General features: G+C 36.8%; 1 protein-coding gene across 4 annotated transcripts in view; it reads right to left on the bottom strand.

Annotated features, from left to right (window-relative positions):
* The window catches only part of cacna1ab (calcium channel, voltage-dependent, P/Q type, alpha 1A subunit, b), a 113,159-nt gene that overhangs the window by 24,040 nt on the left and 71,479 nt on the right, over positions 1 to 17,640 (bottom strand). For 3 of the 4 annotated variants that reach the window (XM_086082162.1, XM_086082163.1, XM_086082164.1), the window contains 6 exons: positions 13,351 to 13,467; positions 13,186 to 13,251; positions 11,820 to 11,917; positions 11,595 to 11,745; positions 11,296 to 11,423; positions 8,984 to 9,080 (listed from right to left, as the gene is read on the bottom strand). In XM_086082162.1, the coding sequence (XP_085938288.1) occupies positions 8,984 to 9,080; positions 11,296 to 11,423; positions 11,595 to 11,745; positions 11,820 to 11,917; positions 13,186 to 13,251; positions 13,351 to 13,467 (657 nt within the window). Of the gene's footprint in view, positions 1 to 7,050; positions 7,148 to 8,983; positions 9,081 to 11,295; positions 11,424 to 11,594; positions 11,746 to 11,819; positions 11,918 to 13,185; positions 13,252 to 13,350; positions 13,468 to 17,640 lie in introns of all 4 variants that reach the window. The other variant, XM_086082161.1, reaches the window with a different exon arrangement.

The following is a 17,640-nucleotide window of genomic DNA, read 5'->3' as shown; positions in this document are numbered from 1 at the left end:
TGGGTTTTTTCCATGTTGAGAATTCTTACGTTTTTTGAGGATAAAATCTTATATTTTTCCAGTTTTACAGATACTGAATGAAGTTATATTTTCTTCTTGAAAAACATGATAACGCATATGTTTTCTTGATATTTGCCTTTTTCTAGTTTGCAAATGTAAGTTATTTCAATTTTTTCCCCCCTCAAAAACATCCTAAAAAATAAATCTTCACTTTTCTAGATAGGAATTAATATTACAAATTAAGCTGTATTTTTTTTAGGGATACAAATGATCTTTTTTAGTATTGTTTCTAGCTAAGTCATAGTATTACGAGTAATGAGGTAATATTTTTTTCTAGAATAATCACATTATGAAAAAGTCATATATTTCCAGACAAGAATTCACCATATAATAATAGTTATATATTTTTTAGATTAACATGGAAAAGGTAGTTGTGTTTTTCAAGAATAATACCATATTCTTTGTTAAGAATCAGCAGCCTTTTTTCATTTAGATATTTTTTTGATAAGTCATATTACTGTCTCAAGAGTCACAGCATATTTTCTATAAAGTCATAATATAACAAGAGCACAGATTTATAAGTAGCATACTTTCTAGAATTTTCTTTTCTTTTTTTCTTTTTAGAAGTCAAATTTTCAAATAGGAAGTTGTCTTTTATGAGAATAGTTCTTGGGGGAAAAACTTTAGTAAATTGTTTTTGAGGCTCTTTTCTTGATACAAAGTCAAAGGAAGTGTATAATTATATATATATATATATATATGGGTTTTTTTGTCGAGATAAAAACACAAAATTTAATGAGAATAAAGACTTATTTTTCAAAAATGGGGGGATTTGGGAGGGGCTTCGTTCTGCTAAGCGACCGCCGGTGCCCGGAACCACCAGGAGGAGCAATCGGAGGACCGAAATGGCCTCCGACCCAACCTATGCCCATGTTCCCTAAATGTGTGAATGCGTTGGCACATTCACACATCTATGCTGTGCCACACCAAGAGAGTATGATTACAATATATGTAACAAAAATACACTTACACACAATAATCTGCACAGACTTCAATTAAGTTGAAGCTTAATTGCAACAAAAAAAAAAAACGGTATCACTGGTGCTTTTCTTCAGGAGACAGCTTTTTTTCTTTTTCTTTTTTAAAGTAACTCTGGTATGTTCTATAGAGCTCCCCCTACCAGTCAGGAGGTTCCCTGCATATCTCAGGTAAATCCGATGGAGGGACCATTGGATAGAACCCCGCAAGCCATCCAGGAGGGGAAAGGGGGGGGGGGGGGGTCAGCTTGCGAGCGGTTGCTATCGGGAAGGGTGGGCGTCCATCGGGTTTACCTCCGAACATGAGCGTTGGGCACGCACGGCGGCAAGCACGATGACGGTTGGTTTTGTGGGCATGCGTGCACCAGGCAGGCGGGCGGCGGGCATCGGCCAACATCAAGCGTGCATGCAACACCCCCTGGTGGACCACCCGACACACAGCATGCAAAAGTCCCTTGAAACCGCTGCGCCCCCGTTCCACATACAGCACAAGCAGCCGTGCATCCGCGCAAAGAGAGTATCCACAATCAAAAAATGATTGATCCTACTCTGATTGATTGATTTATTTTTTTTGTCCAATTTTGGTTCCCTAGATCCGATTGGACGGGAAGTCAAGATCTCTCTCAATGCCAGACGGGTGCAGTGTCTCAAAAAAAAGGGGGTGTCAGAGTTAGAAAAATAAAAAGCATTAGTGTTGTGTTACATCCTATAAAGAAGACGAACAAAAACGAGAAAATGATAGAGATGATTGGATGTTCTTTGTGTTTTTCGTTTTTCGCCATCCAAGGACCCGTTTGTGAATCGTCATGGCAATCGTTACATAAGACGGAGGAGAGGAGAGATAGTAAGGCCACACTGAAAAGGAACAAAGATGCTACCAGAATAGTTTGAACGTCACGGCACTGAAGTGGTTTCTTCAAGATTGAAGATCAAAATGTGATGAGAAATACAGATTTGTTTTCTAGAAAAATCATAATTTATGTGAATAAAGGTATGTTTCATCGAGATCAAACAATCTTAGTTTAGATTTTTTTTTTTGTTAAAGGAATCACAACGTTGTGAAAGTAACGTGGTATTTTCACGAGGAATGTTGAAATATAAGCTTACATTTTAGAGGAAGAAACAGCAAGACTTAAAGATAAAAGTAACTTGAATGCATTTTTGTCTTTTGTAGAAAGTTGTATTTTTCATATTTTTTTTTCCAAATGTTACAAGTCATATTATAAGAAATATTTTTTCAAGTCAAGTCATACAGTAAAGTATTTTTCAAGATAAAACAATTATATTAATTATATCTCATATGTTTTTCTAGATATACAATTCAAGATTCGCTAGACAAAATTGACATTTTTCCAAGAAAATAGTTGCTTTTTTTTCTTCTTTTTTGTTGTTGAACTCAGCTATATTTTGTTCTAGCTAAATGACAACAAAAATCTAGAAAAAGTAGCAATAATAAAAATGTATTTGATCCCAAAGTTGTTTTTTTTGTTGGGAAAAAAACTATTCCTGGGAAAAAAGCTTTTTTCATGATAATAAAGTATTAATTCTATTAATATAAATATATATATAAATATAATATATTAAATTCTATAATCTATCATATATATTTTTCTATTCTAGATATATAAAACATTTATAAAATTAATTACATTTGATTAAAATATGCATTTACCCAAGAGAATAAAACAAAGACATTTGTTTCTAGCAAAAAACATATTCATCATTTTTCTAGAAAAAGGTGCAACAATACAAGAATAATGTTGCATTTGTCTGGATAAAGCAGTTATATTTTAAGAGCAAAAGCACTATTTTTCAAGGATTAAAAAAAAATACTTTTACCGGCAAATTGTAAAAAAAAAAAAAAAAGATTTTTGATTTTAAAAAAGAAGTTATATTACGAAAATAAAGTAAGTAAGCAAATACATTTCGTTGTCAAGTGGTGGCGCTGCAGGGCAAGAGGGAGGAGGGGTCATGAGATGTGCTTGTAGGCAAAAAAAGGGGACGGAGGGTGAAGATGACGAAGAGCATTGTGACGACACGAAAAGGAGAGAAAGAACGTGTGTGTGTGTGTGTTTGCGTGCGTGTGCGTGTGCGTGTGTGTGTGCGTGTGTGGAAAGAGTGGAGGACTAAAAAAGGACAGAACAAGACAAGACTTAACGACACTGAAGTCAAAACTGGGAAACCAGCCGAGGCTTTTTCTGACAAGTCTGATGATACTCTCAGAACCACAGCCAGAACCTTCAAGGCCCCTAAAAAAAAAATCTACCCACAGAACCCGAACGCTGTCCATGGCCGACTTACTGGAGGTGACGGGAAAAGAGCAAAAGGGAGGACGGATGGAGAGAGTGCGCAAAGATGGAGGGGAGGAGATATAATTATGAAGAAGTCAACGAGTGGAGGAATAATAGAACAACAACAAAGGGATGCGGGATGAAAAAAGTGCAAGTCACCCAGATTCCACAAGTTCTCAACGGCGTATACTATTACATGTTGTATAATGTATGATGGCGTATAGAAGAAGTTTACACACCCCTTGTACAAACTTTCAATTAATAATAAATGAGACATGAAACATTGAGTCATAGATTTTGTGTTGAGGTTATTTTTCTGCTACTAGGTGGCATTAATGTTTCATGCTGGACACATTTATTATTGTGAAATTGTGTTATAGAGACTCCTTTGCACAACGTTGTATGTAAATTAATGCATGAACAACATTGTTTGCATTTCGAATACCTCCGGTATTTGAGCAAAATCCATTTCAGGACTTTTAATGCTTTTTAATGACACCCGCGGCCTCATTCGCCGCGGGCGCTCGCTCGCTCTCCGGTAATCATCCTTGTTCGTCGTCGGCATTTCCGCATTCCGCGCGCACCTTCGATTTATTTATTAAAACCTTCGTTCACGCTGCTTGAATCAAATAAGTAACATCCGCTTCTTCTTCCTTCCCTTGCGTCGGTGATGTAAATGGCTAAATTAAAAGTAGCCATGCGCTAAAGCCTTAAATAAACGAGTACTCGAGGCAGGAATTTGTCATACTCGAGGTGCCTGTGGCGGTCAATAAATGCAAAATAACCATTTCAGGATTTAGTTCCTGACCGGAAATCGGCCACAAGAGCGGGGACGCCAGTATCGATTGCAGTCGTGAGTACCGATACCATGAAATATGTCTGGTATCCCGATACCCTACCTAATATATATATATATATAGATCCATAAATTATAAATACAAATTAAAATATATAAAAAATATCAAAAATATATATGGTTGTTTTTAGTTGCATTAATATATACATTTTTGTATTACATTTTTTATATCAATTTTTAAAAATTAATTAATTTTTTTTTTTAATTTTGGCAGTTTTGCTCCTCCATAGAATAGCAGCACATATTGTGCGTATGAAAATACTTGTAGTATTTTGACTATTTCTATTAGTTTATTTTTTAAATTTTTTCCCCCACACAGAGTATGAAAACGTAGAAAAAAATTATTGCACATTTATAACAGATCTAAAATGTGTTATTAATTGTGAGTTAACTAGTAAAATCATGCGATTAATTACAATTAAAAAATGTAATCACCTTACGGCCCTAATTTTTAATAATCTTTTCTTCTTAAAAAAAAAAAAGATAAAATAAAATTAGGGGCGTCAGGCGATTTGTCATCGTAATGAATCACATGACTTTGCTCGTTAACTCACAATTTCATATCTGTTCTAAATACACAATAAAAAAATTCTAGGTTTTCATGCTCTTGATAACAAAAGTGGAAAAAAATGTTAAACAAAAGGAATTTTTGACGTCGATAGCCGTCAATGGCAGTGAATGAGGCATTGTCGTCACTATAGTGGAATCTGGATGCCACAAATAAATACATTTGAAAAAATGAGTATGAATAGCAAGACAGAGAGACAGCGAGTGTAAAAAAAAGATTCTTATGAAAGGAGACACGCTGGTAGTCCGAGGTACAAACTCTCAACTTTCCTCAAGCTTGTTAGAAACAAGAAAACAACCAAAACCAGAGAATTTCCTCGTCTGTGTGTGCGTGCGTGTGTTTGCGTGTGTGTGTGTGCGTGTGTGTGCGTGCGTGCGTTTTAGCGCCATCCACAGGAACCAGAGAGCCAGAGGGCCGAAGCCAGGCGCCCTTTGCCGCTCCTTCTGTACCCGCATCGTCAGCATCGAGTGTCGTTGTCGCGGGAACTTGAAAACGTTGCTCGTCAATCAATCGCACGCCATGTCGTGCGCGCGCGCGCGTGCGTGTGCGTACGCGTGAGGCCGTGTTTGCGTCCGTGCAGGTTGCAGATGGACAGGCAAAGCTCCCCTTCTCTGTTCCCTCGCTCCTGCGGCCTGACGGCAGGGCTGGCAGGTGACACTTAAAAAAAAAAGAAGAAAATTCTACGCAGCTCCAGATGTGACACGGGGAAGGAAAGAATTCAATTGGGGGCACAAATTTGGAAGAGCGTGCGCGTGAAATGCTAATTTGTGGCCGGGAAGTAGACTTCATGTGAGCACAAAATAGAAATGATGTTATTGTGATTTTTATTCTCCACATAATATTTCTGATTTACTTCCCGCCCCCCGAGGTATTTATCGTCTGATTCCGCATCACTTGCAGTATTGCCACAATTTATCGGTAAATATCAACTTTTCCGCCTTCATTTTCAAGGGGACTGACATTGAAGTCCAATTTTCCACGCCCACTTTCAGACATACGATCAATCATCATTGACAGTTGTCTTACACTGCTCAGTGGCGCATTTGGTACATGTTCTGGTCCACTTATCAGGAGGTCGCGGGTTCGAATCCCACCTCCGACTGTAAATTGCAAACTATCCATGGCAATTATGCCAAGGGATATAAATGCATACCAAGTGGCTATCATAGTTCCACTTTTCCATTAGAATACTACTATTTATGTAGTAGTAGAATACTTTTAGAATTAGAATACTTTGAGAATACTTTTAGAATTAGAATACTTTTAGAATTAGAATACTTTGAGAATACTTTTAGAATTAGAATACTTTTAGAATTAGAATACTTTTAGAATACTTTTAGAATACTTTTAGAATTAGAATACTTAGAAAATACTTTTAGAATACTTTAAGAATACTTTTAGAATACTTTTAAAATTAGAATACTTTTAAAATTAGAATACTTTGTGAATTACAATATTTTGAGAATACTTTTAGAATTAGAATACCTTGAGAATACTTTTAGAATTAGAATACTTTTAGAATTAGAATACTTTTAGAATTACAATATTTTGAGAATACTTTTAGAATTAGAATACTTTGTGAATTACAATATTTTGAGAATACTTTTAGAATTAGAATACTTTGAGAATACTTTTAGAATTAGAATACTTTTAGAATACTTAAGAAAATACTTTTAGAATACTTTTAGAATACTTTTAAAATTAGAATACTTTTAAAATTAGAATACTTTTAAAATTAGAATACTTTGTGAATTACAATATTTTGAGAATACTTTTAGAATTAGAATACCTTGAGAATACTTTTAGAATTAGAATACTTTTAGAATTAGAATACTTTTAGAATACTTTGAGAATACATTTAGAATTAGAATACTTTTTGAATTACAATATTTTGAGAATACTTTTAGAATTAGAATACATTTAGAATACTTTTAGAAATTAGAATACTTTTAGAATGATACTTTTTAGGAATGCTGAGAGACATAAACGGATCATTTTGTGGTCACATATTAGCATTTTATGCACATGTAATCTCTACTCTGCCCACAATTAAATTTTTCCCCTCCATGTCATGTCTGTGGCTCCGTATAAACATAAAAAAAAAGTCAAAAAAAATATATCCAAGGAGTCCACCGTCACGTCACTGCAACCACAGAAGCTGCGACCGGCGCCCTCCGATTCCCACGCCAACAGAGGACAGCGCGCACCACCACCACCACCACAACCATTAACCACAGAAGGAGGACAGGAAGTGGAAGGACGTAAGGGAGGGACAAAAGGGGGACGGGTCGAGTCTACCTTATAGGCGACCCGGGCGGGACACCTCTTCCCGAGGCCTAGCGGCGGACACATGTGTCTTAGCATCTGATACATGTCTGTGTAAGTGATCCGGCCGCTACACACGCACACGCACACACACATACAATCACCCCCACAGACAAGAACAAACGATGCCAGAGGGGGGAAATCAAAAGGGCGAGGTGAGGAAGAACGCAAAGCAAAAGGACACAAGGGAAGGAAAGAGGGAAACAAACACACACAAAGGTTATTGTTGTTGTTTGTCGCCGTGGTGATGAGCGTGTGGTTGGTTGCTATGGCGAGAGGAGGAAGAGGATGAGAGGAGGAAAAAGAGGAGGAAGAGTCTGGGGAAGGGGGGAGAGGCGGATATCGGGAGTCGCGTCTTTTTGGGCTCTTTTTACACGCTTGGATAAACGTGAATCGCAACACACACACGCACGCACGCACGCACGCACACACATACATTTCCTGTTTACAGTGATACAAACAGAGCGGGTGTGTTGGCCTTTTTTTCTTTTTTCTTTTTGGGTTTGAACATTTAGTTGTGCTACTTGCTCCTTGTTAGCGTGCTAATGCTAATGCTATCTCTGCCATCAATTCCTAGGCTGATTATTTCAATTCTGTATTTGCCCTTTTTTTTTTCTTTTTTTTTTTTACTTTTGGGTTTTGAACATGTAGGTGTGCTAATGCTAATGCTAATCTCTGCCGTCAATTCGTAGACTGATTAATTAGTAGAGAATTCCATATAAATGCTAGCTGTAGTAATATGAATACTACGTAAAGTGAGTGTATAAAAGTAGTGCGCATAGCAGTAGTGAGTATAGTTGTGTGAATAGTAGTAGTACATACAAAAGTACACAGTAAATTTGGTAGAGTACATTCGTCTATTTGGTCCCTAAACAGAGTAAACTTTACAGTATTTTTAGTGTGTACGAGAGAATTGGCCTATCCCATAAATAAACCTATTTTAAAAAAATAATTCAGAAATTCGGAGTAAATTTTGCAAGGAGAGATTTTGACTAAATTATATATAAAAAAAAAAGTCACTCAAGGGTTGAGGAAGAAACCCACAACTTCAGGTTGGGAGACAGCTCCCTGAGTCATGCTGCTCCGACTGTGTGTTAGTATATCACTCGTGTCAGCTGGAATCTTTGTACCTTCGTACCTACCTTGTGGACATTAGCAAACAATACGAGTGGCACAGCTCAGGTGGTAGAGTGCCATTTCTCCCAAGTTGAAGGTTGTGAGTTCGTTCCTCAACCCTTGTGTAACTTTTTTTTTTTTTTTACATATATACGATCTGTATTGTACACAAAGTAGTACATATCTCGCAGTAAGTACCGTATGTACTGTATAGTGCATATAGTTTGAAAGTATGTATACTTTCTTTTTCATCTGTTTTGCAGTTCTTTTTTTTTTTTTACAGCGTTATGGAGCAAGTAACAGACTCAATGCAGGATTTCAGGCATCACAACGCTGCTAACGGCTCACACGGCTAGCACCCCGCCCTCTTTGCGTGCGTCTCTGTGCTAATGGATGAAAGATGCATGTCACCCCTCCGAGCCCCCCCCAACAAATGTCTCCTAACCAGGCAAAGATCAGACAGCAAGCAATAAAAAAAGAAACTAAATCACTTTTTTTTTTTTTTTTGCACGTTATGTGTTAAAACATCATTCCCCCGCCACCCGACAACAGCGAGTGCAGTGCACCACCGCATGCTTGAGTGTGTCAACAAGTGCCCCCCCCCCACAGCCCCACCCCCGAAAAACCACAAGTAGATGGTGAGATGACGTGAAAACAAGTGTAAGAAAGAAATCATCATTCATTCCAGTCTATAAAAAAAAAAAAAAAAAAAAGGCGAGCAGGTTGCGTTTCTTAATAAGTTGCTTTTATGGGGAGGGGGGGGGGCGAAGGGGGGCGGTGCAGTCCAAACCTTGCAGGCCACCCTATGCGGGCATTTCTTGCCAAGGCCCAGGGGAGGGGAGATAACTCGCAATAAACTGTACATATCCTTATAATGTATGCGCCCGCTGCAAGAAAGATACAACAAGGGAGGGAGGTTAGGTGCACGTCACACGGCTCACGTCACAAGAGTCGAGAAGAAGAAGAAGAAGAAAAGAAAAGAAAGAGCATTCATTGACACGACACCCCCAAAGAGGTATGTAAGATCAATGCCTTCCTCACACACACACACACGTACATCAGGAAAAGGGCAAGTGGGGGGGGGGGGGGGGGGAGGTTGGGGGGCACATTCATCTCAGGTGTAAAAAGTAAGCGGGGAACAAGAAGAGATCCTGCAGTGCCGGGGAGGAAGGAAAAGGTTATTGACCAAACATTGGAGCGAGAATGTGGCTAATGCTTCAAGGCTAACTGCTCACTGAATGACTTACCAGCACTGGGCATGCTCTCATTTTGGATCTGTTTGGCTTTTATTTTTATTTTTTATTTTTTTTTAAACAATACTAATATGTAGGGGCTGCTCGATTATGGAAAAGATAATAATCACAATTATTTTGGGCCAAAAATTGAAATCACAATTATTCAAAAAAGTATTTATTTTTTGGGTACAAAACAAGAAGAAAATATTAAGACCAATAAAGAAAAAAAATACACACACTATAATTAGGACCAAACATATACTTATAATAATATTGTTTATTTATGTATTTATTTATTTATTTATTTATGTTGGCAAAAGTAGTGCAGTAGGACGATCATTTATTTTTTGGTACAAAACAAGAAAATGTTTCATGTTTAACGTAAAAAAATATGAAGACCAATTTTAAAAAAATAGAAACACTATAATTATGCAAGTTATTTTTTGATCAAACAGAATTTTTAATAACTTGAAGTTGGAGTGCAGCATGTGCAGTAGAATGATTTTGTTTTTATGTTTAAACATAAAAAGCAAATAAAAAATATTAAGACAAATAAAATTCATTGAAACACTGTAATTTAAGTTAAACAACATTTATTAAATGACTTATTTTCAATTTTAAAAAGGAGCAAATGTATCAATTTAAACAACTAAAAAATTTGTATTATTATTATTATTATTTTTACCATTATGCTTATTTTCTAATTGTGGAGCGTAATAATTGAAATTGTAATTGAATTTCGATTAATTACACAGCCCTACTAATAAGTATCTTATTAACTTATTAGAGTACCCAAAATCCATAACAAAGCCAGACAGATCTCGGCTCAGGATAAGGCTATGCGGTCATCTGCATAGTTAAGTCAATCCCTCAAAAAAAATCCGCAGCCATTAGCACTTTACTTGTATTATCAGCGACATATTCAACAAAGAGGCTGAAAAAAAAAGATATCTTGAAAACAACCCAATACAGTAGATGCAGTTTCTGGATAGAGCTATGCGGCCAATCCACATAGTTATTTAAAACCCTCAAAAATCAGCAGTAACTAGTCATGTATTATTGGCTACACAGCGGTTGTAAAACATAACCCAGACCAATTCCGGCTCATTTAAAACAAGGCCTGATTTAATCCACCAATATCAGCCCTTTTCAAATGGCCAAAAATTAGCTGACTATTGAGCAGACGCTTTTATTTACAACAAAAGACATAGATAATAACATTCAAGCAATCTTCTTTTTTTTTTTTTAACTGGGCAAAATAAAATCTATTTTAGCATATTTTCCCCTCTGTGGTAAAATTCAATTGTCAAGAACAAAGCATTTAAAAACAGTCACATGTTCCACCTGTTATTCCCATCTTGATAGTTTTAAGCATTAAGGGGCCCCAAAAAGTTTTTTTTTAGTCATCGGTTATCAGAATTCTACTCTGCCAAATACTGAAAACGGCTATAAGAAAAAATAAATAAAAATAACCTCAAAAACATTCCAGAACACAATCATGTGAATCCCTCAACATTCAACAAGCGCTAGCAAAGTACTTGTATTATCTCCAACATAGCAATCAAAGTTGAAAAGAAGAAACCTAACCTAGGGGGAAAAAGCTACAAACCCCCAAATACACCAAAACTATCTGCAAATGTATGAACAAAATAATCATTTTATGCTAATTACACTTTGCGTGCTAGCAAGCTAAGCTAACACGACTCGCTCGCTATTTTCTTCCGGTTGCAACACTTGGAACAAGTAGCTGATTGCTTTTTATCAATAAAGACCCAATAGCGTTCTCGCCTTTTGCGCTGTGATCTATATGCTACGTTAGCTTAGCATCTTCATATTTTTTTTTGCACAATCGGCGCGTCTCACTCACCAGGCGGCGGGGTCGTACTCTGCCCAAATCCTTACGTACTCGTCCAGGTGGTGCGGCCCCAGGATAGACGAGTCTCTGGTCAGGTACTCAAAGTTGTCCATAATGACGGCCACAAAAAGATTCAGCATCTGCGCACAGCAAAAACACACGTTGGATCACGTCAGCCGCCACGGAAAAGTCCGACACGCGTTGGGTCTAAGCCCAAAAAAAAAGAATTTGAAATCTTTGTGATTTGGATTCCAATCGATTCATTGTTCAGCCTCGCAAGTGTGTGATTTTTGTGTGTTTTTTTCGCTCACCAGGAAGGAACAGAGGAAGATGAAGGAGACAAAGTAGGTGTAAGCGAAGGTGCTGCCGCACTCGGGTTCCGTGTTGCCCGAGGCCGGGTCGCATTCTTTGCCTCCCAGACACGACAGCATGATTTCGTGCCAGGCCTCGCCCGTGGCGCTCCTGCGTGTGGGCAAACCAATAATGCCATGAAGCTAACGACGCCGCGGGGCCAGTTTTTGCGCAGCAAACGTCACCTGAAGAGCAGCATGAGGGCCATGACGAAGGTTCGAAAGTTGTTGTGATGGTCGATGGCGCTGTCGCTTTCCTCCTCCAGTGCCAGGTTGCCAAACAACTACACGCACAAGTTTCCATCGATAGCCTTTTTGTTAGCATTAGCCTCACTGGCACAATAGAAACTCTTGACTAGGCATCGGCTGATATTCCGATTTTGACGGTTTGATAACTGTCAGCAAAAATATGGCGTGTCACGGTATTAAAATGACAGCTCGAAAATGTGCTTTCTGTAAAATATTTGGGTAAATAAAAACTGCTTTTTTTCATTCAACGTATTCTATTTTCTTTTTAAACAAAATATAGCATTTTGGTACACTAAGAAATGTCTAATATGCTAAGTTTGAATAAATAAGTGTTATAAATAAGTGGGGGTGGGGGGGGGTCATTTTTTAAACTCATTCACTGCCATTGACGGCTATAGACGTCAAAAATTCATTTGAACTATGAGTTTAACATTTTTTCCACTTTTGTTAACAAGAGTATGAAAACCTAGATTTATTTTATTGTACATTTAGAACAGATATAACATTTTGGATTAATCGTGAGTTAACTCGTGAAGTCACGCGATTAATTACGGGAAAAATTTAATCCCCTGACGCTCCTAATTCTTAATAATCTTTTCTTCTTTATTTTCTATTTAAATTTTTGTATTTTTAATAATCTTTTTTTTTTTTTAAGAAACAAATATTCAAATGCAGGTAAAACATTTTTAACTCATTCTCTCGCAGCCATTTTCACTGAAGCAATCCCCTTCACTCCCGGCTGTTTTACTGTATTTTGACTGATTTTGCAAGACCCATCAGGAAAAAAAGTAGATTTGAAAGGGGGGGGGTCTCTGTGTGTTAGTGACAGATTAGCAGAGGCAGGATTTTACAAAATTAATTTTCATCACGTCTTTGTTCGTGAACTAAAAAATCCATATATTTTAGTCCAGTCTTCATTCATGTGAGCTAAATTTTTGTCTCGTCTTTATTAGTCGCCGAAATAATGCATGCTTACTTATTAATGGCGGTTTTAATCGAGTCTAGTTTTCGTCCGGTGAAAAATATTTTTATTTAGTATTCGTTAACAAAATTAACACGACATTAGCTATGCTACGTGTAATTCTCATAATTTTCGGATTGTTTTTTTCTCTCCCAAATAAGCCACTTTATAAAGTAACAAATTTGCGAGTTCTTTCATGGAACATTAAAAAAATAAATAAAAATAAAAATATATATTTATATATATACATGGCCCTAATACGCCGTCATTTCAGCCCATGCCTATTCTTGACAATTATTATTATTTTTTTTTTTAATGAGCGGTGTAACCCCCTTCGCTCACCTGCATGCCGATGATGGCGTAGATGAAGAAGAGCATGGCGATGAGCAGGCACACGTACGGCAAAGCCTGCGAGCACACACCCACGTGTCGGTCACAAGCGGCAGCGGTAACGTCTCGCTAACGCTGCCCCCCCCCCCCCCCCCCCCCCCCACGGCGCTCACTTACCTTGAAGGACTGCACGAAGGTCCACAGCAGGATGCGGATGGTCTCGCCTTGGCGCAGCAGCTTGATGAGGCGAGCGGCGCGGAACAAGCGCAGGACGCTCAAGTTGATGAAATTGTTCTACGAGAAGAAGAACGCTGGTCAGCGCGCAAACACGCGTGACGTTCAACAAACTTAAAGTGAAAGCTGGGGGAGGGGGGGGGGGGTCTCAAAAGAGAGGAAAAAAGGAAGAGTAGATAGAAAACAAAATAAAGGTCATCATCCAATCTGGTAGAGCAGATTTTTTTTTTTTAACCAAATGCACTGATCTCGGAGGGACAAGCAGGCCACACGGGATGAAGGCAAGGAGGCAGGAAGGAACGCAGGCATCTATAGACGCCACAATCGCCCAGTGGCGGGAAACCGCCATCTTGCGCCAGTCGTTAGTTGAGATGGTTGAAAACGTGCTGCCTTGACATACGAGAGACACGACTGACGAGTTTTTCAAGCTGTTTTCTCGCCTCTCCTAATTTACTGTCAACAAAATGTTACGCGTTTAAAGCAACCAAACAATTTTGCCTTAAGAATGGCCTGCTAGCTTAATGCTAAATTTAGCAGCAACAAAAGTGAAAATGTACAATTAGGAAAAAAAGAACTGGCAATAAGATTTCACAGGTACATTTTTTTAAAACTCTTTCCCTCGCAGCCATTTTCACTGAAGCAATCCCCTTTGCTCCCGGCTGTTTTACTAGATTTGGACTGATTTTGCAAGGCCCATAGAATATTCTGTTCTATTGCTATAAAAACATGGAACCTACCAAAAGAAAAAATTGAGTCTCTTCTTTCATCAGGATAGTATATTTCTATCTGTTTCAGCAATTAGCATCAGAATTCAACTAAATTGCATCATTATTCACAAATCTGTTCAAAACACTGGGGAAAAGAGCATTTTTGCCACATGGCCCTGGTTGATCTTTTATACTCTGCTGACACCTGCTGGACGTTTTTTTGTAACAACTACCATTGCTTTAAGCGACCTCTTCAGGTTAAAGGCTGCATCAAAGCCTTCTGTATGCTGTTGCATAAAAAAAAACTAAAATATATAAATACGTTGTTGGGACCATAGCAATATTTAAAATAGAACGTGTTTATGCGTTTTTGGGATCAAATGAGTTAACATTCTGTATCGCTAGCACACGTTTCGGTATTGACAAAAGAAGTCAACCTCCTGAAAATCGATTGAGAAATGAGCAAGTTACGGCTGAATTTCAATGTCAATGCATTGCCCTCGACGAGAACGTTGTCCCTCCCAACATGGCCGCCATACAGACATAATTGTTAGCCAGGCTGCTACAAGGGATACTTGACTCGTTGAGCCATTTTCAGCAGTAGAAAGTTAATATTTTTGATATTTGAATTTGATAACTTCATTATTTTTCATGTTTAATTAATACCTTTAACTCATTCACAGCCATTGACGGCTAAAGACGTCAATAATTCATTTGGACAATTTCTATTAGTTTAACATTTTTTCCACTTTTGTTAACAAAAGTATGAAAACCTAGAAAAAAATATTGTACATTTAGAACAGATATACAATTTGTGATTAATCGTGAGTTAACTAGTGAAGTAATGTGACTAATTACGAAATAATTTAATCGCCTGACGCCCCTAATTTTTAATAATCTTTTCTTCTTCTTCTTTAGAAAAAAGTAATTTGAATTATTATTATTATTATTAATAATCTTTTCTTTTCTTAAAAAAAAATTAAAAAATGAAGTTTATAAAAATTAGGGGCATCAGGCGACTATTTTTTTTAATCATAATTAATTGCATGACTCCACCAGTGAACTCACGATTAATCACAAATTTGATATCTGTTCTAAATGTACAGTCATTTTTTTCCTCTAGGTTTTCATACTCTTGTTAACAAAAGTGGGAAAAAATGTTAAATAGAAATAGTTCAAATGAATTTTTGACGTATTTAGCCGTCAATGGCAGTGAATGAGTTAAAAACAAATGTTGCCATTTGCTGTTGAATTAAGATGACATCACCTGTGTTGAGGAAGTAGGTAACGACCAATCACGGCTCACCCGTTTTCTGGGTTTGGTCAGTAAACTGAGACATGATTGTTCGTTACCTACTTCCTCAACACAGGTGATGTCATCTTCAGTCGACAGCATGTGGAAAATTTTGTTTTTAATTAGGTATTAATAGTACCTGAAAAATAATGACGTTATCACATTAATTATAGACAAAATATTAACTTTTTACTGCTGATCCCTTTAAAAAAAAAAAAAAAAAACACTGCTTGACCTCCAGTATGTGTTTTCCGGGAAAAAACGGGGGTTTGGCTCCTCACTATAACACAAAAGAAAACCCCCAAAACCTTTCGAAATATTACAACAAAATTGGCAAATCGAACCCGAACGGCGAGATATGAGTGTTTTTAGCTATGAGCATGGTCAACAAACGAATGAACCTCGTATCTCAAGGCACCACAGGAGAGTATGCTCCGTTGAGAACTATGTGGAATTCACCGCAGTGTTTATAGATGACAACGGGAAGGAAGGAAATCAGCCCGGCCTGTTAACCAAGCACACACGCATACGCGGACACGGACGATTTGGTTATTTAAAAAAAAAAAAGGATGATGGGTGAACAAATTATTAAATGCATGTATATATAAAAAAAAAAGTTTATTACTCAAAATTTGAATCAATTATTTTATTACAATACTAAAATAATTGATTCAAATTTTGAGTAATATCACTGAAACCAATTTAATCAGAATTAAAGAATGATTAAATTAAACAAATTGTTAAATGTACACGCTTAGTCTAAAAATAAAATAATTCATTAGCACAATCAAATATTTTACGTTTATTTTACTTACGTTTATTCATTTCATTATTCACAATAATCCAATAAACCAATTATTTCATGAGATAAATAAAAAAAACAATAATAATAATAAATGCATTTTAATCGACTAATTTAGGGGAAAAAGTGCAAAATGAAGTCAACCAAGATAAATGCATTTTATAATCGTAATGGCCTTCATGAATAATGATAACGTTTCATCTCGTCCAATCAGATTGCTCTGAAGTCATCGTCAATGCCGCTCACAGGCACCAGGGGGCACCTTTACCATCTTTCTTTCACACTGTCGGCATTTATACACAATTTCCCGCCCAGGGTGATAATTGTAGAGATCAAGACAATAATCATCGAATCATGATTATCATCTCCCGGGTGTGTCGGTGACAGGCAAGGCCAGGAGGAGGAAGAGGAGCAAACGTCACAGAAAAGACACATGCACGATTTGGCATTCGAGCATTCCAAAAAGATGCTAGCTGCTAACCATGCTACGCAAAGCCGATGTTCATTTACTCACAGACATCGTCATTAGAATAATAATCGGACGGTGAGAATATTATTAAAAGCCTGATCAATAAGGTATTCCAATCAACCCTCGAACAAATTGGTTCATCCTAAATGACACAACAGTTGTATTTCAGATTTGTACTTTTTTATTACAAGACTTCGGAATGTTAAAACAACTTTTTTTCTTATAATATCCAGCCTTGAGTCTTTAATGTTTATTTGAGATTTTCTGCTTTTTTTTTTTTCCTAATCGGACTGGAACATGTTTTGTAGTGTACGACTTAATTCTTCTAATATTTTAAATTTTTTAGGTTTTATTATAGTCATTTTTTCCTCATTTTTAAATTTGAGATGTTCTTTTTGTACGAGATATTTTTGTGCATTATGACTTTTATTCTTGTAGGAAGTAAAAAAGTACAAGTTGCAACACTATTTTGTTGTAACGTTTTTGCCGTTTGTGACACTTTCTTCTCATTGACATATTTCGTTTTCCCATTTTTTTTTAGCTCAAGACGACTTTGGTGTCGGAGTCGTTTGTGACTTTTTTTTTATTCAATTTTTCATTTGTTTCCTTCCCAATTACTTTTGTCGTAGAAATACAACTTTTTTCTCAATGTAATGTTTTTGTAGTTTGTGACATTTTCTAATTTACAACTTTTTTAATTTCACATTTGTTTGTGACAAGATTTACATCATAGGACAACTTTTGTCTCGAAATGTTCGTAATGTGTGTTTTTGTAGTTAATAATTTCATTTTTGTAGGTTTTTTCAACTTTTTCTTTTAATTTGCTACTTTTTCCTTACAATATTACGAGGTTTTTTTTTTTGAAATTTTGTTTTTGTTTAATGCAAAACTTTGTCAATGTATTATGGGTTGGGTTTTTTTGCGTAATAGTCGATTTTTATTCTCGTAATGTGAAATTTCC

Source organism: Leptonotus elevatus, chromosome 8 (genome assembly GCF_054856555.1).
Source record: "Leptonotus elevatus isolate MCC_2025b chromosome 8, RoL_Lele_1.0, whole genome shotgun sequence".
In the NCBI taxonomy this organism is placed as follows: Eukaryota; Metazoa; Chordata; class Actinopteri; order Syngnathiformes; family Syngnathidae; genus Leptonotus; species Leptonotus elevatus.
This window is presented reverse-complemented; position numbering and strand designations above follow the sequence as displayed.